General features: G+C 43.9%; 1 protein-coding gene across 1 annotated transcript in view; it reads right to left on the bottom strand.

The window, feature by feature from the left end:
• LOC126210541 (odorant receptor Or2-like) overlaps positions 1–26,401 on the bottom strand; it is an 87,551-nt gene extending 61,150 nt beyond the window's left edge. Inside the window, exons 1-3 of the mRNA XM_049939793.1 lie at positions 26,162–26,401; positions 7,588–7,687; positions 858–959 (exon numbers count right to left, since the gene is read on the bottom strand). Coding sequence (XP_049795750.1) covers positions 858–959; positions 7,588–7,687; positions 26,162–26,334 — 375 coding nt within the window. The 5' untranslated portion in view covers positions 26,335–26,401. The remainder of the gene's footprint in view (positions 1–857; positions 960–7,587; positions 7,688–26,161) is intronic.
• Positions 26,402–26,998: the final 597 nt, after the last annotated feature.

Raw genomic sequence — 26,998 nt, forward strand, 5'->3', positions numbered from 1 at the left:
CGATACAATTTGAAAGGAGATTCGTCCTACCAGGCAACATGTTTCCAGTCATCAACAATCCAGAGCCCAAAAGAGGCGTAAAGCTTTGTTTCGTGCAGTCATTAAAGGTACACGAGTGCGCCTTCGGCTCCGAAAGCCCATATCGATGATGTTTCGTTGAATGGTTCGCCCACTGACAATTGTTGATGGCCGTGCACTGAATCTGCAGTTTGCGGAAGGGCTGCACTTCCGTCGTGGTGAACGATTCTCTTCAGTCGTTGTTGGTCGCGTTCTTGCACTACCTTTTTCCGGTCGCAGCGATGGAATTCCTGATATTCACTGTACACTCGTGAAATGGTTGTACGGGAAAATCCCCACTTCATCACTACCTTGGAGATACTGTATCCCATCGCTCGTGCGCCGACTATAACACCACGTTCAGACTCACTTAAATCTTGATAACCTGCCATTGTAGCAGCAGTAACCGGTCTAACAACTGCTCCATTCACTTGTTGTCTTATATAGGCGTTGCCGACCACAGCACCGTATTTTATTTACATATATCTGTATTTGAATACGGATGCCTATATCAGGTTCTTTGGCGCTTCAGTGTATAACCTAGCAAGCGTGGTATTAACACTAAACACAACAAACACTAATGCACCCTGGTGGTCGTGCCACCTGACACAGTGAATTGCGATTTTTTCCAATTTACGTTACGCGCAGGTGGTGCGTACACGTACGAATTTACAGCGGTATTCAATCGTGCCTCCAAGGTGCTCCACTCTTTCTGTCGGGCACTGTAGGTGCTGCGTGGCGAGATGTATACATGGATGTGTGAGTGGCTCATGGATATATGTACCCCACGTTCAGCTTACCTCGTGCACGACCTCGTGAGCGCCCCCACAGTAGATGAAGAGCTCGAGCGATGGCCCCGGCAACCATCCGGCACACTTCAGGTTGGTATTCAAGTCCTGATTCTGTCAACAGAGGAGAATTGGTGTAAGCCACAAGGTACAGCACTACGGGAATTGGCCCCTTACTGTTTACCACATACTATAAACTCACATACGATAAGACTTCCAAACCATCAAATATCCGATTCTGTGATACAGATTTAATTCCAGAACGTTGTCATTGTATTCTTTCACCCCATAATGGCGTTGCTACTGTACGAGGTGCGGCTAGATAAAAACCGGACTGATGCTGGAAAAAACATTTATTTACAATTATTTACAATTTCATGTTATCTCCTTCAATGTACTCTCCTCCTCGGTATCTACACCGCTCCATACGAATTTTCCACTGTTCATAGCAATGCTGCAGATCATTTTCGGTAAGTCCATACATTACTTCCGTCGCTTTTTCTTTTACTGCTTCAACAGTCTCAAATCTAGTTCCTTTCAAAGCTGACTTGACTTTAGGGAAAAGAAAAAAGTCACAGGGGGCCAAATCAGGTGAGTAGGGTGGATGATCTAAGATGGGAATGTTGTGTTTTGCCAAAAACGTCTTCACTGACAACGCACTGTGAGCTGGGGCATTGTCTTGGTGAAGGATCCATGACTTTTTTCTCCACAAATCGTTCCGTTTTCTCCGTACTCGCTCACGTAGGGTAGCCAGGACGCTAATGCAGTAATGCTGATTCACTGGTTGTCCCTCTGGTATCCAATCAATGTGCACAATCCCTTTGATGTAAAAAAAAAAAAAAAAAAAAAAAACAATCATCATTGCCTTGAATTTCGATTTTGACATTCGTACTTTTTTTTTGTCGTGGAGAACCAGGAGTTTTCCAATGCATCGATTGGCGTTTAGTTTCGGGATCGTAAGTAAAAAACCACGATTCATCGCAAGTAATAACATTTTGTAAGAAGGTGGGATCACTTTCAATGTTTTCCAGGATGTCAGAACAAATCATTCTTCGGCGTTCCTTCTGTTCAATTGTGAGACACTTTGGAACCATTTTTGAACACACTTTGTTCATGTTGAAACTTTCATGAAGAATCTGCCTAACACTTTCCTTGTCAACTGCTGTTAACTCAGACACTGCTCTGATTGTTAAACGGCGATCTTGTCGAACAAGTTTACCGATTTTTTCAATGTTTGCAGCAGTTTTTGCTGACAATGGTCTGCCAGTGCGAGTGTCATCACTGGTGTCTTCGCGGCCATCTTTAAATCGTTTAAACCACTCAAACACTTGTGTTCGCGATAAACAATCATCGCCGTACACTTGTTGTAACATTACAAACGTTTCACTTGCAGATTTTCCTAGTTTGACGTTAACACGCTGTTCTTTCTGTACACTCAACATTTTCCGACGCACAGACAAAACGTCAACTACTTAAAACAGACGCCACGGGCAGACTGAGTGCAGGAGGCAGATGAAACTCGAGCAGTAGGCGGAGCGAGAGTCACGTGACAGGCCACACGACTTTCAGCCTTATTGCATTCGTTTTATTGTTTCACCAGTACTAGTCCGGTTTTTTTCTAGACACACCTCGTATAGATATCTTTATTTTAAAATTTGAGGCGTAGCGCCTTCCATCGCGCATATGTAAGTAAGAGACGAAAGCGAGCTGATAGATACAGTGAGTCATGGTTATGGCATGACAGATTCAGTCTGGTCCAGTAGTTAGCTGCAAGTAGTTATGACAGTAGCCGAAACATGTCAGCTGCTTATGGAGTATGAAATTATCAAGTACTTAAAACATGTTTTGGAAATGAAGCTGTATTTAGTACGATTATTACAACTCTCATTAATTATTGATAATTTGGTTATTAATGTGAATGATGGTGTTAATGGAAAGTAAGGTATGAAATGAATATTATCATGTCTGATCATTATACCACCGCAGCATTATGGTCAACATACAGGGTGTTTCAAAAATGACCGGTATATTTGAAACGGCAATAAAAACTAAACGAGCAGCGGTAGAAATACACCGTTTGTTGCAATATGCTTGGGACAACAGTACATTTTCAGGCAGACAAACATTCGAAATTACAGTAGTTACAATGTTCAACAACAGATGGCGCTGCGGTCTGGGAAACTCTATAGTACGATATTTTCCACATATCCACCATGCGTAGCAATAATATGGCGTAGTCTCTGAATGAAATTACCCGAAACCTTTGACAACGTGTCTGGCGGAATGGCTTCACATGCAGATGAGATGTACTGCTTCAGCTGTTCAATTGTTTCTGGATTCTGGCGGTACACCTGGTCTTTCAAGTGTCCCCACAGAAAGAAATCACAGGGGTTCATGTCTGGCGAATAGGGAGGCCAATCCACGCAGCCTCCTGTATGTTTCGGATAGCCCAAAGAAATCACACGATCATCGAAATATTCATTCAGGAAATTAAAGACGTCGGCCGTGCGATGTGGCCGGGCACTATCTTGCATAAACCACGAGGTGTTCGCAGTGTCGTCTAAGGCAGTTTGTACCGCCACAAATTCACGAAGAATGTCCAGATATCGTGATGCAGTAATCGTTTCGGATCTGAAAAATGGGCCAATGATTCCTTTGGAAGAAATGGCGGCCCAGAACAGTACTTTTTGAGGATGCAGGGACGATGGGACTGCAACATGGGGCTTTTCGGTTCCCCATATGCGCCAGTTCTGTTTATTGACGAAGCCGTTCAGGTAAAAATAAGCTTCGTCAGTAAACCAAATGCTGCCCACATGCATATCGCCGTCATCAATCCTGTGCACTATATCGTTAGCGAATGTCTCTCGTGCAGCAATGGTAGCGGCGCTGAGGGGTTGCCGCGTTTGAATTTTGTATGGATAGAGGTGTAAACTTTGGCGCATGAGACGATACGTGGACGTTGGCGTCATTTGGACCGCAGCTGCAACACGGCGAACGGAAACCCGAGGCCGCTGTTGGATCACCTGCTGCACTAGCTGCGCGTTGGCCTCTGTGGTTGCCGTACGCGGTCGCCCTACCTTTCCAGCACGTTCATCCGTCGCGTTCCGAGTCCGTTGAAATTTTTCAAACAGATCCTTTATTGTATCGCTTTTCGGTCCTTTGGTTACATTAAACCTCCGTTGAAAACTTCGTCTTGTTGCAACAACACTGTGTTCTAGGCGGTGGAATTCAAACACCAGAAAAATCCTAAGGAATAAACCATGTTGTCTACAGCACACTTGCACGTTGTGAACAGCACACGCTTACAGCAGAAAGACGACGTACAGAATGGCGCACCTACAGACTGCGTTGTCTTCTATATCTTTCACATCACTTGCAGCGCCATCTGTTGTTGAAAATTGTAACTACTGTAATTTCGAAAGTTTGTCCGCCTGAAAATGTACTGTTGTCCCAAGCATATTGCAACAAACGGTGTATTTCTATCGCTGCTCGTTTAGTTTTTATTGCCGTTTCAAATATAACGGTCATTTTTGAAACACCCTGTAGCTGCACGAGCTACCCAAGTCAAATACCCTCCCCAACACAAACTCCAATTCACATCTCCCCTTATATTGTCACTGAAAAAATGATCGTATGGCACTGTTGGCCGGGAGGCCCCATGTGGGGAAGTTCGGCCGCCGTATTGCAAGTCCTCTTTAGTTGACGCCACTTCGGCGACTTGCGAGTCAATGAAGATGAAATGATGATGAAAGACACACAACACCCAGTCATCACGAGGCAGAGAAAATCCCTGACCCCGCCGGGAATCGAACCCGGGACCCCGTGCGCGGGAAGCGAGAACGCTACCGCAAGACCACGAGCTGCGACTATATTGTCACTATTACCAGGGCTCTCAGACATTGCAATAATACCCCAGCATTGGACGTAATGAGGGATAGCTGTACTACATGTGATCGTATAGATCTCAAATTAAATTTTCCCTGAGACATTTAAGTCTCTAATTTATCTACGATAACGTTGGAAGCTGAAGAAATGAATTAAAATCTCTGCTGCGGCTGGGTTCGAACCCCAGTCTTCTTACTTACCAGACAGATATGCTGACCAATGCACCATCACAGCATTATGTTGAACACAGCTGCACGAACTACCCAAGTAAAACATCCTCCCCAACACCCTCCTGGTTCGAGTCCCTTCCGCAGCACAAATTTTAATTCACTTCTTCAGCTTCCAGCGTTATCGTAGATAAATTAGAGACTTAAATGTCTCAGGGAAAATTTAATTTAAGATCTATACGATAACATGCAGTACAGCACTTCCCCATTACGTCCAATACTGGGAGAGCCCTGGTAATAGTAACAATACAAGGGGAGATGTGAATTGGAGTTTGTGTTGGGGAAGGTATTTGACTTGGGTAGTTCGTGCAGCTATATTGTTATGTGTATTCACTGAGTATTCGTTAGCCTGAGAGCTCTGATTGTATAGAGAAACTGATTTAGACTCTGAGGGGAATTTTGTAATGTACTACCAACCAGTTTATCGTCCTGTGAAAATAAGAAACCTTTCTACGATAATTCTGTTGTTTAGATAAAGTTACTTTTGTATTTGAGGAGTTTATAAATTTGTTCAATTAATAAATTGTGCATTAAAGCTACTAAGTTGTGATTGGTGAAATGTAAAACATGCGAGGTTGTGTAATTTAATACTAACATCGGATTGACTAAGATATGTATCAGCCAACAAGAAGATAACATCCCGATACCTTCTTCATCATGCTTGCGGCGGCTCTGTGATGCTCTGGGGAACATTCACGTGGGCATCCATGGGGCCAAGGAGCATCGTACACAGGTTCCAGACCACGTACCCTTCGTGTCGTTCATGTTTAGTGAAGAAAGTGCCATTCTTCAGCAAGACAACATGCTATGTCAGAAGGCCGGAGTGTAATGCAGTGAATCGAGGTACGCAGTGGCGAGTTTCTCGCCACATCTGCATCCGATCGAACACATCTGGAATGTGATTGAACGTCGCGTCAGACGTCATCGCTCTATCCCCGGAATTTACGGTAATTAAGTGGCTTCTGTGTGCTGATGTGGTTCCAACTCCGTCCAGCGACTCATCAAAGCCTCGTTGCTTCCTTCCACGATGGGTCGCCGCTGTTATCCGCGCCAAAGGTGGACATACCGACAACTAGGTAGCTGGTCATAATGTTCTGGCTGATCATTGTAAATACAAATGTGTATACCAGTTAGCTCCGTAGATGATGAAGAAATTCAAACATTGTTAGACGAGATAAAAGAAATTATCCAGACATTTAAGGAAGAACAGAATTCAATTATTACGGTATGTTGTAACTCGATTTTAGGAAAGTGAACAGAAAGAAAAATTGTAGGACAACCGTGACTGGGGGAAACGAATGAAAGGCAAAACCGTCTAGTAGAGTTTGGCACAGAGCATAATTTAATCACTTCTAACATTGTGTCCGAAAAACATGATGGAAAGTTATATACGTGGAAGAAACATGGAGACACCGAAAGGTTTCACATAGATTATTTCATGGAAAGAGAGAGATTTGAAACTGTTAAGCATTTCGCAAGTACAGATATGAAGTCTTACCGCATTTTACTGGTTATGAGGTGCAGAGTAAAACTGAAGAAATGGCGGAAAGGTAGAAAATTAAGGATATGAGGCCTGGAGAAAATGAAGGAAGACCATCTGCGCTATAAGTTCGTGGACTCCGTGCACACTGCAGTTGGCTGTTCAGACTATTCCACTCCCGTGCCAGTACTTCCTCATATCTTAAACATTGACTCACTGAAGATTAGGTGGAGAAAATCGTACCTATACAGCATTTTCTTAACCAATGTACAGGAAAATTTGTACATTGTTCGAATTCATTTAACAGGCTACTAACAAAATTTAATAATGCTGATGACAACCTGAGAGTTTCAAATCTATGTTGAGAAGTGGTACATACGGAACATTTGAGATATATTTTCATGTTCTGGTTTTTAATCAACTTTTATGAATAAAGTGCTTAGTGAATTACTCCATAATTGAGAAGGTTCAATTCAAAACCACTCAAAAACATGACTGAATTTCAAATCGACTTCATTTGAATATTGCTCAGATTAACAGTACAAGATTTTCGTTTTGTTCCAAACACTCCCTTAGTTGGTGTAGGAGAGTGATGTATTTATATACATAACTACAAAGCACTCCCTCCACGTTGGGGTACGTTTAATGATATCTATTTGGAACAAATGCAGTAAAAAATCTCTCAGGGATGTAAATTTTATGTATTTAAATCTAATTACAGATGGTGGTTTAATTATGATAGTATACCAGATTATACAAAAATATCTGAAAGCCAATAGTTTTAGAGAGTTACTATCATTTCATCATAATCTACCGAAATATCAGCAAAAGTAAAACAAAAAGAAAACAGTAATGATCTTAAGGCATTTTAAGAACGAAAACATGGTCCAACCAGTCTGTAATATGTTTTTTGCCCGTACTACTAGCTAATTTCGACCTGCTTGGACCACGTTTCCGGTGCTAAAGTATATTGAGTTATGGAGCTACACAAGAACAAAAGTCTAAAAAAAATATTTTATGGTGGTTATCCTCTCTAAAAAAATTTAAAACACGCTGATGATTGCATATGATTAACAATTGTATCCCAAATTAATTTAAGAAGTTTACAGAGGAGAGATCGGATGATCGTCTGAGGTGCAGGCCTGCTTACATTTGCGGCCTGGAACAACACGACACAAACGGCCAGCGTCCCAGCGACGAACTGCATCATGGCGAACGGACTCATCACGTCGTCCAGGAACCTGACGAACCTGCAAAGTGAAGGTTTGTGTACATCACGAGTACCGAATAAAAGCTAGCTGAAGCATAGCGCTACAACACCAATGTGGGCGTCTAGATAACTAACGACACCAGTCAGTGAATCACCTTCCACGGGACAGTCATTTCTTCAGTATTAATTTCACAACACTATTCTTCTACTCTGTTATCAAAATCATCTCGTCCTTATACAGATCCGCACGTTCTTTACGTATGTCTGTATTCTGATATACAGTGGTGAGCCAAAACGTTACGGCCACCTGATCAGTAGCTTGTTTGTACGTCTTTGGAGTCCGCCCCCTGTAGCCGAGCGGTCGCCGGCAAGGTAGCTCAGCGTGTTCGGTCAGAGAGCCCGTTGACCTCTGTAGTAAAAAACTGAGTGGAAGGATCAACAAATGAATTTGAACGGAACTCATGTGACGTCCGCAACGACCAAATACAACGATCAACAACGAACAAAATGAAAAAGAAGGTGGTCAGCGCGACAGAATGTCAATCCTAAGGGCCCGGATTCGATTCCCGGCTGGATCGGAGATTTTTTCCTCTGAGGGACTGGGTGTTGTGTTGTCCTTAACATCATCATTTCATCCCAATCGACGCACAAGTCGCCGAAGTGCCGTGAAATCGGAAGACTTGCACCCGGTGAACTGTCTACCGGACGGGAGTCCATAGTCACACGACATTTTTTTACCTCTTTGGAACGAAATACATCGCTGATTCTGCGTATCACGGATCCGATACTTTGTTGGTAGCTTTGTGGAGGTATGTAGTATTACAAATCTACGCACAGGTCATGCAGTTCTCCTAAATAACTAACTGCTGATATCTGTACCCTGTGATGGCGCCAGATAGCTGCCCAGATGGGTTCCATAGGGTTTACCTCCGAATCTGGTCGATCGCCGAGACATCAACTTCACTATAATGCCCCTTAAACCACTGTCGGACGGTTCTAGCACAGAGACTCGGGCAAGTGTAATGCTGAAAGATGACATCCCCGTCGAGGAAGACATCGAGCATGAAAGGGTGCAGGTCGTTCGCAGCTGTCAGCGTATCTTCTATTACTACCACAGGTCCCATGCAAGCGCAGGAGAATGTCTCCCGTAGCATAGTACTGCTCCCACCAGGCAGCGTCCGTGGCGCGCTGCACGTTTCGAGTAACCGATCACCTCAATGACGGCGTTTGTCGAGCCGACCATCGTCCTAGTGTATCAAAAATGGGATTCACCGGAAAAGCCGACACGTTTCAATTGATAGGCGGTCGAACCCCGATGGTCCCGTGCCCACTGCAGTCGTAACTGACAATGTCACTGGGTCAACACGTTAAGGGGGGTAGGACGTCAAACGGGTCGACTTGGAGCAGGAGAGGCATCACAGGACATTTTAATTTCCACTGTCTATACTTTTACGAATAAATTCATAGAACTTTGTCATCATCTTCAAGAAGGATTCACGATTCACACTCATTGCGGTGGAAGTTGGAAAACATAAAATAATTTTTTTTTACGTGCGAAATTTCATCTTTTTTTCACTTACTAATGGCTGGATTTGTTGCTGTAGGTACACTTTTCTCCATAAGTTAGAGAGATTCTTCGATGAATTTTGCACAGCATACATACCATACTCACAGGTGTATGAAACTCTAGAATTTATTTAATTTATGCAAAAACGAATGAACTGTTGTATTTTAAACTTCATGTTCAGAAAAAACACAAATTTTTTAGTTAATTGCCTCAATTTTTACCACAGGTTTTAATAGATTTGGAAAATTGGTTTGTACGCTGTGCAAAATTCATCAAAGAATCTCTCTTGCTTATGAAGAAAAGTGTACCTATAGCAACAAATGCAGCCATTAGTAAGTGACAGAACGATGAAATTTCACACGTAAAAAAATTATTTCCTTATGTTTTCGAACTTCCACTGCTATGGGGGTTAATTCTGAATCCTTCCTGGCCATGCTGACAAAGTTTTATGAATTTATTTGTAAAAGTATAGACAGTGGAAACTAAAATGTTTTGCGGTGCCTCTCCTGCTCCAAGTCGGCCCGTTTGACGTCCTACCTCCCTTAACATGAAGGGGAAGGGGGGGGGGATGGTAAAGATCTACTCCCTGCTGTGGAGCTCCGTGTTCAACAATGTTCGATAAACGGTGTGCTCCGAAACACTTGTGCGTGCACCAGTATTGTGCTCTTTCGGCAGAGATGCTTCAGATCACCAACTGTTCTGCCTTAGCCGGCCGGTGTGGCCGAGCGGTTCTCGGCGTTTCAGTTTGGAACCGCGCGACCGCTACGGTCGCAGGTTCGAATCCTGCCTCGGGCATGGATGTGTGTGTTGTCCTTAGATTAGTTAGGTTTAAGTCGTTCTCAGTTCTAGGGGACTGATGACCTCCGATGTTAAGTCCCATAGTGCTCAGAGCCATTTGAACCATCCTACTTTACAAAGCAGTGAAATCCCAAACCCTGCGTTCTGTGAAGAGTCGTAGACGTCTAACCATTTCGCGCATAGTGTGAATTTCACTGTCCTTTTATCTCTTTGCGTAGATGCTCATGAAAGTAGCACATGAATACTCGACCAACTTCGCCGTTTTCGAGATACTCTTTTATAGGCTCTGATAATAATCCGTGATTTGTCAGTGTCGCTTATCTCAATAGATCTCCCAATAGATCTCCCCATTTGCTGTCCGTATCTTTGCTAGAGCGATTAACCGTCCATGTCTGATGCACTTCTGACACCGCGTCACGTGCTCGTTACGTCACCAGGCGGCATCCACGTCACGGAGGGCAGTGGTCGTAATGTTTTGGCTCGTCAGTATAAGTAGGAGTAGCAGCGGCACACAGTTTTCGTTTCTGGTATTCGCACTTACCCCTTATTTAGTCAACCTGCATAATTTGTTACCACTACGATTCAGTGACGTTCAGGAAGAGAGAATGATATCTGGCTGGCTTGAAGGTGTGCGATGTACCTTAATGAACATAAACTTCTACCTGAAAAATCAAAACACTGGAGAATACTGTCACTTGTTAAGATTGGAAGGGAAATGAAGAAGATGTGCAATGAGGTGCCTGTATTGAAGAAAGAACAGAGCTTAATATCAGCTTACTCTTCCAAATTTGCTGGTCACTTTCATTTCGTCTCTGGCGAGATCAAAAGTACGGAGACGCCTTTATGCGATGTGGGATTGACCAGTAGGTGTCTCCAGAGGCGGTCCTTCCAGTGTAAAATGCGGAAGAGGTTGGTTGGTTGGTTGATTCGGTGGAGGGGACCAAACAGCGAGATCATCGGTCCCATTAGGGATGGAGAAGGAAGTCGGCTGTGCCCTTTCACACGAACCATCCCGGCATTTACCAGAAGCGATTTTGGGAAATCACTGAAAACCTAAATCAGGATGGCCAAACGCGGGTTTGAACCGTTGTCATCCCGAATGCGAGTCCAGTGTGCTACGCACTGCGTCAGCTCTCTTGGTGGTGGGGCTAGGAGGCTGAGAATACTGTGCTGTCGGCAAAGGCAGTAACAGCAGAATGGGTCAACCATCAGAGCTAAGTGACTTACGACGTGGACTAGCTCATTGAACAGTACCATGAGGGGTATTTCAACCCTCCGAAAGCTTCACAAGTCGACAGTTGGTCATTTGATTATGAAGTGGAAACGTGGAGCAACAATAAAAGCTACAACAAGAACAGGCAGACCTCCCATACTTAGAGAGTGAGGGACCATCGATCATTTCGGAAGGCAGTACGAGATCAGGAGATGGAATCACTCGTGACTTCCAAAGTGCTGCCGGCACCCCAACTGGCACTATCACTGTCTGCAGGTAATTAAAAAGAACGGGGCACAACGATCGAGCAACTCCTCATAAGCCACACGTCTTTGTAGTTGGTGGTAAGAGATTCTTCAATATAATACGGAGCGACGCCACGGGGTGAGTGGATGACTGAAGGCGAGTGATGTTAACTGATCATGCTGTGCCCTGTGGCAGTCTGATGGAAAGGTCTAGGTTGGGCGAATGCCCAGACAACTTTACCTGCCGCCATGGTGTACGACCAATAGTCAAGTACCGAGGATCTGGTGTATCAGTATAAGGGGTGTTTTTCGTGGTTACGGAGTGATCGCCATATTGGGCTTAAGTAATTGCTAAATGCGAAAGGATATGAACAGAATTTACATCATTGTGCACTATGTAGACACGATGAGTGTATCAGCATTGCGATGCACCCTGTCATAAAGGATCGTCTGTGAGGCAATGGTGGGACAACATTCCTGAAATGGACTGGATTGCTCATAGTCCAGACCTGAACCAAACGCAATGCCTTTGGAGTGAGCTGGAATGTCAGCTTCGCACCAGACCCAGCGTCTTCTCTAGTTTCGAGTTTTGAGCAACTGGGCTACCATTTCTCAGCTGACATGTAGAAATCTCATTGAAATTGTCCCCAGCAGATCTGAAGCCGCAATAGGGGCAAAGGGTTGACACGCTCTATATTAACAGCCCCTAATAACTATCCAGTTATGACAGCGAACCGATAGTTCTGTACCGACAAGTTACTCTGTAACTGCAATATATGATCTGAAGATGGGCAGCTAGCCTGAAACCGGTCATTCAAAATAAAAAATAGCGATCAAAGACTGAAATGCCATATTTTTATTTAAAGAACGATCGCGGAAATCCCATTAAGACAATCATGTCTAGTTTTCATGAACTATCCAGATGCTTTCGATCGGGCGCGAATGCATCGAAGAAATGGTCGTTTGTGATAATTCCGTTCAAACTAAATTTTATGTTCATCGTTTTCTGACCTATTTTCCTCTCTTTTGTTCTATATATTTGGGTACAGAATGAAGTTATTCCTCAAACAATGTCCATATACCTCAATAAAAACTGTCTGTGCGAAATGTTTCACAATTTATGTAATACCCCTCTAGAGGGTATAGAAGGGACTTAATAGATTAAGTTCACATAGGAACCGAAGTCTGCACAATTTATAGGGGACGGGTGCTTGTAAATGTATGTACACACATCAAAAAAAGTTTTGCATCACCTCGGTTCCGAGAGTTCCGGAATCTGTGCAGAAAATTGGAATACAGATCAACATAAACATCATTATCGCCCTTTTTATTGCTCATGAAAACCACACATTGCATGTTGTAACGCCATACAGTGAGACCGTCAGAGATGGTGGTCCAGATTTCTGTACACACCGGTACCTCTAATACAGAGCAGCATATCGTTTTTCGTTTATCCATGCCTGTATTCGTCGTGGCATACTATCCACAAGTTCATCAAGCCACTGTTGGACCAGATCGTCCCACTCCTCAATGGCGATTCGGCGTATATGCCTCAGAGTGGTTGGTGGGTCATCTCGTCCGAAAACAGCCCTTTTCAATATACCCCAGGCATGTTCGATAGGGTTCATGACTGGAGAACATGCTGGCCACTCTAGTAGAGTGATGTCGTTGGAAGTCATTCACAAGATGTGCATCATGGGGGCGCGAATTGTCGTCCATGAAGACGAATGCCTCGCCAGTGTGCTGGCGATATAGTTGCACTATCGGTCGGAAGATAGCATTCAAGTGTCGTACAGCCATTACAGCACCTTCCATGAGCACCAACGGCGTACGTCGGCCCACATAATGCCATCCCAAAACATCAGGGAACCTCCACCTTTCTGTATTCGTTGGACAGTGTGTCTAAGGCGTTCAGCCTGACCAGGTTACCTCTAATCACGTCTCCGACGATTATCTGGTTGAAGGCATATACGACACTCATCGGTGAAGAGAACGTGATGCCAATCCTTAGCGGTCCATTCGGCATGTTGTTGAGGCCATCTGTACCGCGCTGCATGGTGTCGTGGTTGCAAAGATGGACCTCACCACGGACGTCGGGAGTGAAGTTGGGCATCATGCAGGCTATCGCGCAAAGTTTGAGTTGTAACATAATGTCCTGTGGCTGCACGAAAAGCATTATCCAAGACGATGGCGTTGCTGTCAGGGTTCCGTCGAGCCATAAACCGTAGGTAGCGGTCATCCACTGCAGTAGTAGCCTTTGGGCGGCCTGAGCGAGACATATGATCGACAGTTCCTGTCTCTCTGTATCTTCTCCATGTCCGAATGTCCGAACAACATCGCTTTGGTTCACTGCTGGACGCCTGGACACAATGCGGACGCGATCGAACCGCGGTATTGACTGTCTAGGCATGGTTGAACTACAGACAACACGAGCCGTGTACCTCCTTCCTGGTGGAATGACTAGAAGTGATCGGCTGTCGGACCCCCTCTGTCTAATAGACGCTGCTCATGCACGTTTGTTTACATCTTTTGGCGGGTGTAGTGACATCCCTGAACAGTCATAGGGGCTGTGTCTGTGATACAATATCCACGTCTTTCTGAGGAGTTCTGGGATCCGGGGTTCTGCAAAACTTTTTTTGATGTGTTTATATACAGGGTGATTTGGTGACGACCTTACAAACTTTCTAGGTTGATACAGAAGGATAAATGAATCAGTTTGAGGTAAGGGTTTCTGTACCGCAAACGAACGAGTCGAAAACCGTTGTGATGCTTCTGACAGTGGAATACATGTGCTGGTATTGCTAATATTGTGGTCCTATTCAAAATGTTACGTACTCACTCCCCTTTACGAGCCCTAGAAGTTTGTAACGGGAATTTTCGAACACCGTGTACAGCTCTGTCTGTTACAGTTCACAAAAAACTTCTGAGAAACAGTGTTACCGTACTCTCATGACCTCTACTTTCTAAATCGGTAGCTCCATACTCTTTCCACCATAAGAAATCGTTCTGAGAGCCACGTGTGTAGTGGACGTAAGTCTAATCCTACGTTTCTAGTGGAGTGAGCTGGGTCTGCAATCGTGAATGGAACAGTGCGGCTTGCGTAGTCTATACAGCCCACGATCTAAAGAGAAAGTATCAGATTGGTTGGTCGAACACATGAGGTAGACGAAAGATACAAACATCAATAAGACAACATACTGTCTCGCGTAATATGGCCGTGTCGTCTTGGAACTTGGCTTCACCATCGAGGAAAAAACATTTTAGCAAGAGATGGACCTCATCAGCCAAAATGGTCATTTAACACACACACACACACACACACACACACAGAGAGAGAGAGAGAGAGAGAGAGAGAGAGAGAGACAGACAGACAATCAGAGAAAGAGAGAAAAGAAGAGAAAGAGTAAATAAAATTCAGATTCAGCGTCAAGCTTTCTGAGGAACAAATGAACGCCGACTGGGTTAGGAAAAAACAGCAACCTAGAGGTCACCACGTTTTGCGAAGTGAAAAGGCGTTTACAAAAAACGACATTAGACAAAGTACATTTAATACCCGTGAGTAATGACCCTAGAACGCAAAAGAAGAAGGATCAGTCACAACAAAACTTTTTTTTTTTTGGTCACCAGTCTACTGACTGGTTTGATGCGGCTCGCCACGAATTCCTTTCCTGTGCTAACCTCTTCATCTCAGAGTAGCACTTGCAACCTACGTCCTCAATTATTTGCTTGACGTATTCCAATCTCTGTCTTCCTCTACAGTTTTTGCCCTCTACAGCTCCCTCTAGTACCATGGAAGTCATTCCCTCATGTCTTAGCAGATGTCCTGTCATCCTGTCCCTTCTCCTTATCAGTGTTTTCCACATATTCCTTTCCTCTCCGATTTTGCGTAGAACCTCCTCATTCCTTACCTTATCAGTCCACCTAATTTTCAATATTCGTCTATAGCACCACATCTCAAATGCTCCGATTCTCTTCTCTTCCGGTTTTCCCACAGTCCATGTTTCACTACAATACAAAGCTGTACTCCAGACGTATATCCTCAGAAATTTCTTCCTCAAATTAAAGCCGGTATTTGATATTAGTAGACTTCTCTTGGCCAGAAATGCCCTTTTTGCCATAGCGAGTCTGCTTTTGATGTCCTCCTTGCTCCGTCCGTCATTGGTTATTTTACTGCCTAGGTAGCAGAATTCCTTAACTTCATTGGCTTCGTGACCATCAATCCTGATGTTAAGTTTCTCGCTGTTCTCATTTCTACTACTTCTCATTACCTTCGTCTTTCTCCGATTTACTCTCAAACCATACTGTGTACTCATTAGACTGTTCATTCCGTTCAGCAGATCATTTAATTCTTCTTCACTTTCACTCAGGATAGCAATGTCATCAGCGAATCGTATCATTGACATCCTTTCACCTTGTATTTTAATTCCACTCCTGAACCTTTCTTTTATTGCTTCCTCGATGTACAGATTGAAGAGTAGGGGCGAAAGGCTACAGCCTTGTCTTACACCCTTCTTAATACGAGCACTTCGTTCTTGATCGTCCACTCTTATTATTCCCTCTTGGTTCAAATGGTTCAAATGGCTCTGAGCACTATGGGACTTAACATCTATGGTCATCAGTCCCCTAGAACTTAGAACTACTTAAACCTAACTAACCTAAGGACATCACACAACACCCAGCCATCACGAGGCAGAGAAAATCCCTGACCCCGCCGGGAATCGAACCCGGGAACCCGGGCGTGGGAGGCGAGAACGCTACCGCACGACCACGAGATGCGGGCTATTCCCTCTTGGTTGTTGTACATATTGTATATGACCCGTCTCTCCCTATAGCTTACCCCTACCTTTTTCAGAATCTCGAACAGCTTGCACCATTTTATATTGTCGAACGCTTTTTCCAGGTCGACAAATCCTATGAAAGTGTCTTGATTTTTCTTTAGCCTTGCTTCCATTATTAGCCGTAACGTCAGAATTGCCTCTCTCGTCCCTTTACTTTTCCTAAAGCCAAACTGATCGTCACCTAGCGCATTCTCAATTTTCTTTTCCATTCTTCTGTATATTATTCTTGTAAGCGGCTTCGATGCATGAGCTGTTAAGCTGATTGTACGATAATTCTCGCACTTGACAGCTCTTGCCGTCTTCGGAATTGTGTGGATGATGCTTTTCCGAAATTCAGATGGTATATCGCCAGACTCATATATTCTACACACCAATGTGAATAGTCGTTTTGTTGCCACTTCCCCCACTGATTATAGAAATTCTGATGAAATGCTATCTATCCGTTCTGCCTTATTTGACCGTAAGTCCTCCAAGGCTCTTTTAAGTTCCGATTCTAATACTGGATCCCCTATCTCTTCTAAATCGATTCCTGTTTCTTCTTCTATCACATCATACGAATCTTCACCCTCATAGAGGCTTTCAATGTATTCTTTGCACCTATCTGCTCTCTCCTCTGCATTTAACAGTGGAATTCCCGTTGCACTCTTAATGTTACCACCGTTGCTTTTAATGTCACCAAAGGTTGTTTTGACTTTCCTGTATGCTGAGTCTGTCCTTCCGACAATCATATCTTTTTCGATGTCTCCACATTTTTCCTGCAGCCATTTCGTCCTATCTTCCCTGCACTTCCTATTTATTTCATTCCTCAGCGACTTGTATTTCTGTATTCCTGATTTTCCCGGAACATGTTTGTACTTCCTCCTTTCATCAATCAGCTGAAGTATTTCTTCTGTTACCCATGGTTTCTTCGCAGCTACCTTCTTTGTACCTATGTTTTCCTTCCCAACTTCTGTGATGGCCCTTTTTAGAGATGTAAGTAACAACAAACATGTACACAAAACATTTTGACACGCGAAAATCACGTTTTTTTTAAAAATCAAGGGCTGTGTTAACTCGCCGATAAAATTCACATTTACATCGTGTAACCATGTAATGTAAAATCACGGTAAGAAGCAGAACGAACAAAAACTTTCCTTAGGCATCACTTCTTTAGATCGGTTAAAACCTGAAAAATATGTTCACTCTTTAGAATTTTCAATAAACAAAACCCGCCGTTAGATAAAAAAAAAACGTTTTCGCATAAAGGCGGCAAGTATATCTTATAATTTAACTGCAAACACACAAAGAAAGACTACAGTTGCAGATCCAAAAGATGAATATGGTCATACAACCCTTGGGGGCCCATGAAATTCCACGATATGGCTGTCCAAGTCATTATGGAACGCCGCCATGTTTCAACTCTTGGGACGTAAACTCGGCCAGGAGCTGGAAACAGCACAAAATAAGATTAATCTGGCCAAACGAGTTTCTTCCATTACTCCTAGCCCAGGCTTTAAGGCTTCAACTTCATGTTTTCTGTTAGGGAATGCTGATGCATTAGCTCCATACTTAACAATCATATACAACCGTTCGCTCGACGAAAGATCCATACCCTAAGACTGGGAAGTTGCACAGGTCACACCAATATTCAAGAAAGGTAGTAGGAGTAATCCACTAAATTACAGGCCCATATCCTTAACGTCAATATGCAGCAGGATTTTAGAACATATATTGTGTTCGAACATTATGAATTACCTGGAAGGAAACGGTCTATTGACACACAGTCAACATGGGTTTAGAAAACATCGTTCCTGTAAAACACAACTAACTCTTTATTCAAATGAAGTGTTAGTGCTATTGACAACGGATTTCAGATCGATTCCGTATTCCTGGATATCCGGAAGGCTTTTGACACTGTACCACACAAGCGGCTCGTAGTGAAATTCCGTGCTTATGGAATATCGTCTCAGTTATGTGACTGGATTTGCGATTTCCTGTCAGAGAGGTCACAGTTCGTAGTAACTGACGGAAAGTCATCGAGTAAAACAGGAGTGATTTCTGGCGTTCCCGAAGGTAGTGTTATAGGCCCTTTGTCGTTCCTTATCTATATAAAAGATTTGGGAGACAATCTGAGCAGCCGTCTTCGGTTGTTTGCAGATGACGCTGTCGTTTATCGACTAATATAGTCATCAGAAGACCAAAACAAAGTGCAAAAGGATTTAGAAAAGATATCTGAATGGTGCGAAAAGTGTCACTTGACCCTAAATAACGATAAGTGTGAGATTATTCACATGAGTGCTAAATACAATAAAAATATACAAATGTCGTTCAAGGTGAATTCTTAGGACAATAACACGAGGAGAAAGTGGCCCAGGAAAACAGCTCGTTTTCAAGGGAACACCTCATCCAGCGAACACACGTGATGCCCACCTCTTGCAGACAGCACCCTGCCAAAAGGTACGTCCAACGGTTTGGGTCAACAGTTCCCCCAAACGCGGCCACCATACTGCAGAGTGTACCAGGTCACACCCAGTAGGTTCGATGTCCAACAAATGACTCAGGTCTGCCAAGACGCAGTCGCGTCAAGTACTTCACAAGGATGCAGAGGCTGCCCAATGCTGAGTCAGATTGAGGTTTGCCCTTGCACCTAGCAGACATCAGCGTTACAACGGCTGCGCCTACACTCGTTACGGTCTCTCAGATAAACACTGACAGATGCCCCAAGAAGTCGCAGCCATGGGGCAGAACTTGTTTCGCTTCGCGGACCGACTACTCGTGAGTGCCTGGGCTCGCCGCTAGAAGCAGCCTCTCCAAAACCCCGCCAGCTGTAGGCGAACGACAGCACACGTAAAATCAAATTGAGCTGCCGCACTGGAGAGCTGGAGATCGAACCAGTACCAAACTTACTCAGGACCTTTGGTTAATAGCCGTTGGTGGGATACCGAGTCAAAAACTGTCCAGAAATCGAGAAATACTGCTTCCAGTTAATTACCTAGATTCACAGATTTCAGGACATCTTGTGAGAAAAGCGCGGGTTGGATGGAGGTAACTGGCGCTTTCGGGACCCGTGCCGGTTGAGTTGGTGATCACTCAGTTCTAGATGCCTCACAAATGATAATAATAACAATAATGTCGTGTAGCACCTCGTGCCCGTCTTTCACTTGGACGCCACTTCAGAGGCCGCAGGTCCTGAAAACAAACGGCACCCGGTTTCCTCCAAACGGTCACCCATCCAAGCAGTAGCCGTGCCCAAAGTTGCTTAACTACGGCGAAATTTTTTCCCCCAAAGGAACGTTCCTGGCATCCAATGGGAGGGGTAGGGGCAAAGTGTGAAGGGGTCGCCATCTGAGGCTTGCCCACCACGTCTCATTCCCTCTGCCGGGAACCATGGAAAGCGTAGGGAACGTGGAGTAGAGGTACAAAGCACATTATTGAGTTGTTTTTGGGAACATTTATCTTGCACAGCAGTGGTTTATTTTACTTAAAGTGAACATGTACAGTCACAACCGCAAGAAACTTCTTTTTTATGAGGTAACCGGTTTCGGTCTGTTTTAGACCATCTTCAGACCTACTATCATGAAGGTAGCGTTAGCATTCGTGGAGTCGTAGCGCCTGCTCCGTTCACCACCATCGTTTACCATCATGGTGAGCCGACCGAGGTGGCCGGGAGGTTCTAGGCACTACAGTCTGTAACAGCGCCACCGCTACGGTCACAGGTTCGAATCCTGCCTCGGGCATGGATGTATGTGATGTTCTTAGGTTAGTTAGGTTTAAGTAGTTCTAAGTTCTAGGGGACTGATGACCTCAGAAGTTAAGTCCCATAGTGCTCAGAGCCATTTGAACCATTTTGAACCATCATGGTGATAGGTCTGAAGATGGTCTAAAACAGACCGAAAGAGATAACCTCACAAAAAAAGAAATTTCTTGTTGTTTTGACTTTTCATGTTCATTTTTACATTAATAAGTTGTTTTATATACGTATATATCACCGAGCGTAGCAGGAAACCGACATCACGAGGAAGAGCGAGCAGGAATTCGTCATACTTGGTAGGACTACTGAGGCGTACACCAATATCACTAACGTCAGTTTGCTACAGAATCCTTGAACATATCCTCAGTTCGCATGTAATAAAATTTCTTTGGTCTCAACGTCTTACATCTAAGAAGTAGCATGTTCTTAGGAAGCTCGTGCGTAGCTCAGCTTTTCCTTTTCTCACATCATATATTGAGAACTATGGATGAAGGGCACAGGCAGATACCATCCTTCTAGTCTGGAAGACGTTTAACTGTGCCCCATTGTGTGCTGTTAACGAAGGTACGTGCATATGGAATAAGGTCTTAAGTAATAGAGCCCTTTTGGATCAACTCCGAGATGGGTTATCAATGATACCACAAAGGAAATTAGACGAAAACTGTTTTTCGGATTGCAGACGATTCCGCAATGTCGTTCATTAAGGAAGTGCGGAAAACTCAAGGAGACTTTTTTTCGCCGTCAGCAGACAGGTAGTCAACGGCGTGTCCACAAACCAAAGCTACGTTTCTAGCATTTGTAGACTTAGAAAAAGCTTTTGACAGTGTTGACTGGAATTCTCGCTTTCAAATTATGAAGGTGGTAGGGGTAAAATACAGGGAGCGAAAGGCTATTTACAATTTTACAGAAACCAGATTGCAGTTATAAGAGTCGAGGGACGTGAAAGGGATTGAGCAAGCAGTAAAGAAAACAAAATAAGAATTCGGAGTAGGTACTAAAATCCATGGAGAAGAAATAAAAACTTTCAAGTTCGCCGTTGACATTGTAATTCTGTCAGAGACAGCAAAGGACCTGGAAGAGCAGTTGAACGGAATGGACTGTATCTTGAAAGGAGGATATAAGATGAACATCAACAAAATCAAAACGAGGATAATGGAATGTAGTCGAATTAAATCGGGTGATGCTGAGGGAATTAGATTAGGAAATGAGACGCTTAAAGTAATAAAGGAGTTTTGCTATTTGGGTAGCAAAATAACTGATGATGGTCGAAGTAGAGAGGATATAAAATGCAGACTGGCAATGGCAAGGAAAGCGTTTCTGAAGAAGAGAAATTTGTTAACACCGAGTGTAGACTTAAGTGTCAGGAAGTCGTTTCTGAAAGTACTTGTATTAAGCGTAGCCATGTATGGAAGTGAAACATGGACGATAAATAGTTTGGACAAAAAGAGAATAGAAGCTTTCGAAATGTGGTGCTACAGAAGAATGCTGAAGATTAGATGGGTAGGTCACATAACTAATGAGGAGGTACTGAATAGAATTGGGGAGAAGAGAAATTTCTAGCACAACTTTCATTTTGCTCAACTAGGATCAGCTAACAAAATCAGCTCCTCCTCTTTCCTTGTCGTTTTTTTCTTTTCCAGTACCCATTCATCGCTCCTCATGTCCTCTTTTCCTTTATTCTGTCCATGTTGTTCCTCATTCCTTTTATCTCCTGTACTGTTGTTAAAAAGATTTCCCTCTGGTATTTCTGATTCCTTGATACTGTTTTTTTCTAGATCTTTCCTTATTCCTGTAATCCATACTATTGTTGATTTCTTCTTCCAGAAATACACGAATAACTGTTTCGTGAGCCTTTTGGCATTCATATTAATCTTGTTTTAGCCATTGCTTCCAAAACATTCTCTATAGTTTCGCACATATTCTCATTTTCCAGCCATCTGTAGATTGTATTGAACCCATTATTTTTCTAACTATCCATCTTTCAAGTACCTCTATTCTGTCCAGCTTATAGTTCATTGTTAGGCATATACATCCATTGAACTACTCTGGTTGTGCCACTGTGGTATAATGTTTTAGTTTTGTTTCTCTAAATATGTATTTCTTGTTGTAAACGTTCTTTGTCGAACCATATGCTCTCTCCATTTCGTTAACTCTTACGTCTACTGCAAATTTCTCGAGTCCATTCTGTTCGAGAGTTTCTACAACATATATGTGTCAACTTACTCGCTTTATTCTACCTAATTTTTGTTTCTATAAATGTAGGAGCATTTTTTATGTTTGTCATGAATTTTGTTTGTTCATCTAAAATTTTGAGAACAATCCTATTTGCTATTTCTTCCAGAAGTTTTATCTGAATAATTGTGTCTGTCAGATTTTCTGACTGTATTCCAAAATCGACTGCAAAAGCCAGACACTTTACTAATTCCTTCTTTATTCATTCCTGGAATTATTGCTTCAGTTTTGTGATTCTTTTGCAGTTGTTAATATTACTAATATTTGTCGAGGATCTATCTTAAAATAACATAGTTACGCTAATAAATTAAGATTAAAACATACTTTATTTACAATTATTAAAAACTCTTTAACTGATTTACTAGCGCCCACAAATATTTGATTTTGATGGAATTTCAAATCATTGTTAGTATTATACCTAGTAATTCTAATTGCAACTGTATGATTTTTAGCTATACACTACACTTCAAATATTGAAACAGCATTTACAGATGTAATATACATATAAAGATATTAGCTGTACAGAACGGTAGGAGACAATCTGATTGTTTCGGCAACTGCACTGTGAAGCTTCAATAAAATCTTATAAAAAATATTTCAAGTACATCCACTCTAATTGTTTTCAAGTAAATGCATGTTTTTAAAATTGTTAATTCCATCCAAAGTTTTATTCTGAAGTGTACATTACTGGCACTTACCAATATTTACTTGCAAACTGAATCACTTAACATGGGTTGGCATTTACTTACCACTGTTTACTTTCTGGGCGAGTTAAGGAAAACTGACTGTCAGACCTCGAAAAATAAACATTTAAACGATCCGAATTGTTTCGTTTTATGGTACTAACATTTGCATTACCAATTTTTGACATAATGAAACACAACAACCTCAAAAATCAATCTGCGATTCAGCACAACGTTTAGGACGGCCCTTAACATTTCTGCCATCACAATGTCACAAAAATTCACTCAAATCATAAGAAACACAACTTAACATCGCGTATTTGCTTAAAGAATTATTAACGTTCACCTGATTATTGTACAAATCGTCTCTAGTACCTATTTATGTGGCATGAACACCACAACCTTACTACTAATGGCAGCCAAGTCTTTCGGACTTACTACAGTTAACATGCAGACATCCATAGTAACTTACCATTAGTGAGAGTATGCCAACTCTTTACTGATCATGGAGCTGTCAACTAATGTCAATCAAGCACATTACCTGACAGGTTTTACATGCAGAAACTATGTTTCTCATCGACTGTCCCTTACCATTATTCACAATCCAGGTCTTCATATGTCGAGATGTTAAGGACTGACTCAATTATTACAATTTTACATTCAAATGGAGCATCTAGATTTTTTTTTATTTGTACATATTCACATTTAGGCGAGGGGTTTGTTATGGTTCATACACACGGTGAGTCAAAAAGGACTTTCCAACGTTTTTTTTTTTTTTGGAATAATAAAGAAATTTATTGACATAACTTAGAGAATTCGTAGAAGTGTCATTTTGTAACAAAGAACCTCAAGTTTCATTCATGTAGTGCATCACTATCCCATTCTGCCTCCAGGAGCGCCAGCATAGTGCACACTTGAAATCTTTCACGAGTGTGGAGTGTGCTCACTGTCTGTTTTGGTTACATGTAACGAACTCTGCAAGACAGGTAAATGAAGATGACCGAGGTTGGATAGTTTACTACCAGCAAGACGGTACATCACGTCATTTCCTCACGGAAATTCGAGGTGCCCTCGATAATCGCTTCCCAGGTCGGTGGATAGGCCAGCCCGCACCCTAGACATGATACCATTGGATTCCTTTCTCTGGGGTTTCATTAAAGACCGTACCAACGTTCCTCCCCTACCAGGCAATATAGCCGACCTGAAAACTTTGCCGTTGCGCAAGTTACGCCAATTCGCTGTAACGAGTGTGAAAAGAAATTGGCTACCGGTGTTACGTTTGCCGGCTCACAAATGGTAATCACATCGAAACAAAATGACACTTGGCACTTTTAGCTGAAGCTCTGTTACAAAATGACAAAAAAAAAAGGTTCAAATGGCTCTGAGCACTATGGGACTTAACTTCTGAGGTCATCAGTCCCCTAGAACTTAGAACTACTTAAACCTAACTAACCTAAGGACATCACACACATCCATTCCCGAAGCAGGATTCGAACCTGCGACCGTAGCAGTCGCGCGGTTCCAGACTGAGCGCCTAGAACCGTTAGACCACCGCGGCCGGCTACAAAATGACACATATACCGAGTCTGCAAGTTATCTAAATAAATTTCTATATCTTTCCAGAGCTGTAAAGTCCTTTTTGACTCACTCTGTATTATAAACATACACCCACGAACAAATAGGACAGCTGTTCTGTTCATAGTTACAACAACTTCATTTATCGGATACGTTTCACCTTGACGTCAACTACACTACTGCCGATTAAAATTGCTACACCAAGAAAAAATGCAAATGATAAATGGGTATTCATTGGACAAATATGTTATACTAGAACTGACATGTGATTACATTTTCATGCAATTTGGGTGCATGCATCCTGAGAAATCAGTGCCCAGAACAACCACCTCTGGCCGTAATAACGGTCTTGATACGCCTGGGCATTGAGCCAAACAAAGCTTGGATGGCGTGTACAGGTACAGGTGACTATGCAGCTTCAACACGATACTGCAGTTCATCAAGAGTAGTGACTGGCGTATTGTGACGAGCCAGTTGCTCGGCCACCATTGACCAGACGTTTTCATTTGGTGAGAGATCTGGGGAATGCGCTGGCCAGGGCAGCATTCGAACATTTTCTGTATCCAGCAAGGCCCGTACAGGACCTGCAACATGCGGTCGTGCATTATGCTGCTGAAATGCAGGGTTTCGCAGGGATCGAATGAACGGTAGAGCCGCGGGTCGTAACACATCTGAAATGTAACGTCCACTGTTCAAAGTGCCGTCAATGCGAACAAGAGGTGACCGAGACGTGTAACCAATGGCACCCCATACCATCACGCCGGGTTATACGCCAGTATGGCGATGACGAATACACGCTTCCAATGTGCGTTAACCGCGATGTCGCCAAACACGGATGGGATCGTCATGATGCTGTAAACAGAACCTGGATTCATCCGAAGAAATGACGTTTTGCCATTCGTGCACCCAGGTTCGTCGTTGAGTACACCATCGCAGGCGCTCCTGTCTGTGATGCAGCGTCAAGGGTAAGCGCAGCCGTGGTCTCCGAGCTGATAGTCCATGCTGCCGCGAACGTCGTCGAACTGATCGTGCATATGGTTGTTGTCTTGCAAACGTCGCCATCTGTTGACTCAGGGATCGAGACGCGGTTGCACGATCCGTTACAGCCGTGCGGATGAGATGCGTGTCATCTCGACTGCTAGTGATACGAGGCCGTTGGGATCCAGCACGGCGTTCCGTATTACCCTCCTGAACCCACCGATTCCATATTCTGGTAACAGTCATTGGACCTCGACCAACGCGAGCAGCAATGTCGCGATACGTTAAACCGCAATCACGATAGGCTACAATCCGACTTTCATCGAAGTCGGAAACGTGATGGTACGCATTTCTCCTCCTTGCAGGAGGCGCAAGGAGTGTGTGTGTGTGTGTGTGTGTGTAATCTTATGGGACTTAACTGCTAAGGTCATCAGTCCCTAAACTTACACACTACTTAACCTAAATTATCCTAAGGACAAACACACACACACACGCCCATGTCCGAAGGAGGACTCGATCCTCCGCCGGGACCAGCCGCACAGTCCATGACTGCAGCGCCCTAGACCACTCGGCTAATCCCGCGCGGCCCTTGTATTCTACTTTGTGTCACTATTTATTACTGCAGGTTCGAGTGCAATTCACTAATTCTGTTTACCTGAGCAGTTCCTGATGCGTTTCGACACACAGACGCAGTTCGTCGTACACCGCATTGGAGTCCGCTGTCGCCAGATCCGACTCGGTCCCAGCCTTAGCTTTGGATCCCTGGGACCGTCCTAGGCTCGCAAAGCGGCTGCCGAGGACCTTGAACTGGGCAGAAAGGTGCAGCATGACTGCGAGGTAGAAGAACTCCACGAAGAGAGTGGTGTAGCTGCAGAAGGGAGCCGTGTAGAGCTGCAGGGCGAACGTGAACCAGAAGAGGCCGAGCCCCGAATTGGCCATCCAGGGCAGCTGGACGAACGGCATGATCCTCTTGCTGGGGGGCTCGAGGAAGGCGATGAAGATCCAGTAGCCGGCGATCGCGAACAGGTAGCCCGAGACCGCGAGCGTCACCAGCAGGGTCTTCCTCTGGGCGCGACCCACGACGGCCGCCATCCGATCGTCGCGCTCGAAGTACCGGCGCTGCTGGTCCACCAGGCGGTCGATGGAGCGCACCATGCGGCAGATGGCGGGCCGCCGCCTCATGAGGAACAGCCCGTTGGCGAGTCCGCCGCTCATCGGCAGGATGGTGCTCAGCGCCCCCGTCACCTGGTCGATGTCGCTCAGGTTGTAACAGGCCCCGACGACCTTCATCACTATGGCGGCTGCGCTGAAGCTGAGGCTGAACGCCGTGTAAGCGCGGTAGGCCCGGGAACTCCCCAGCGGCCACAGGCCCATGTAGTACAAGAGACGAATGTTGTTCCCGAGGACGGAGCAGTTCACCTCGTCCCAAGTGAGGTCCTCCGTAACTGCACTGCCCGTATCCTTCAGTTGCCGACTCCTCCCTTTCTGCTTT

This window comes from Schistocerca nitens, chromosome 10, assembly GCF_023898315.1.
Source record: "Schistocerca nitens isolate TAMUIC-IGC-003100 chromosome 10, iqSchNite1.1, whole genome shotgun sequence".
NCBI lineage: Eukaryota > Metazoa > Arthropoda > Insecta > Orthoptera > Acrididae > Schistocerca > Schistocerca nitens.